Source organism: Mesitornis unicolor, unplaced genomic scaffold (assembly GCF_000695765.1).
Source record: "Mesitornis unicolor isolate BGI_N332 unplaced genomic scaffold, ASM69576v1 scaffold44727, whole genome shotgun sequence".
NCBI lineage: Eukaryota > Metazoa > Chordata > Aves > Mesitornithiformes > Mesitornithidae > Mesitornis > Mesitornis unicolor.
The window spans coordinates 259-881 of record NW_010197895.1 but is presented as its reverse complement, the minus strand read 5'-3'; the positions used below and the strand labels follow the sequence as shown (position 1 = coordinate 881).

Genomic DNA, 623 nt, shown 5'->3' with positions numbered 1-623 from the left:
CCGCTGTCCTGCGGCTGGGAGATGGCGGAGACGCTGTGCGTCACCCCTGCCTTCGCTCCGGCCCGCATCATCTGAGCAGCACCGGCACCGGGGGGCATGGTGCCACCTCCTGCCCCTCCATGCCACCGGCATTGCCTCGCTCCGCTCTCCCGGGGAAACCGCAGGCGAGGACTTTGAAGGATCCACCGTAAATCCTGTTCCTCCTGCTCGGCCGTGCCGTCTGCCTGCGGAAGGGGTTTGGCGGCTGGCGCCGAGCAGGTTTGGGTTCTGTTTTTGGAAGAGTTATGGTAATAAATGGGTGTCCTACGTGGCTCGGGGTTTCATGAAGCCCCCGGCTCTTTCTCCCCACCCTGTGCTGGAGGCGGTGGAGAATCCATCTGCCATCAGCAGCCGGCAGCGTAACGAGGCTTTGCTCGTTAGGGAAGGTGGGACCGTTCGCCCGAGCCTTGGATGCTGTTCAGGCATTGGGAGGGACCCCTGGGATTTTGAGGGGGTATGGAAATAGGGGTTGGGTCCTGGGATGTGAGTGTTACAGGGGGGAAGAGCTGGGCCTGGTGGTATTGTCCCAGTCCTTGAGTGCTCGTCAGCCCTAACGAAGCCTCCAGCCCCTGGGGTGTGCATGG

The 623-nt window shown here is 62.6% G+C and overlaps 1 protein-coding gene across 1 annotated transcript in view; it reads left to right on the top strand.

Moving 5' to 3' along the window:
* AZIN2 (antizyme inhibitor 2) overlaps positions 1-75 on the top strand; it is a 3,414-nt gene extending 3,339 nt beyond the window's left edge. The window contains 1 exon segment of the mRNA XM_010188950.1: positions 1-75. This exon segment is cut by the window's left edge and continues 33 nt beyond it. Coding sequence (XP_010187252.1) covers positions 1-75 — 75 coding nt within the window.
* Positions 76-623: the final 548 nt, after the last annotated feature.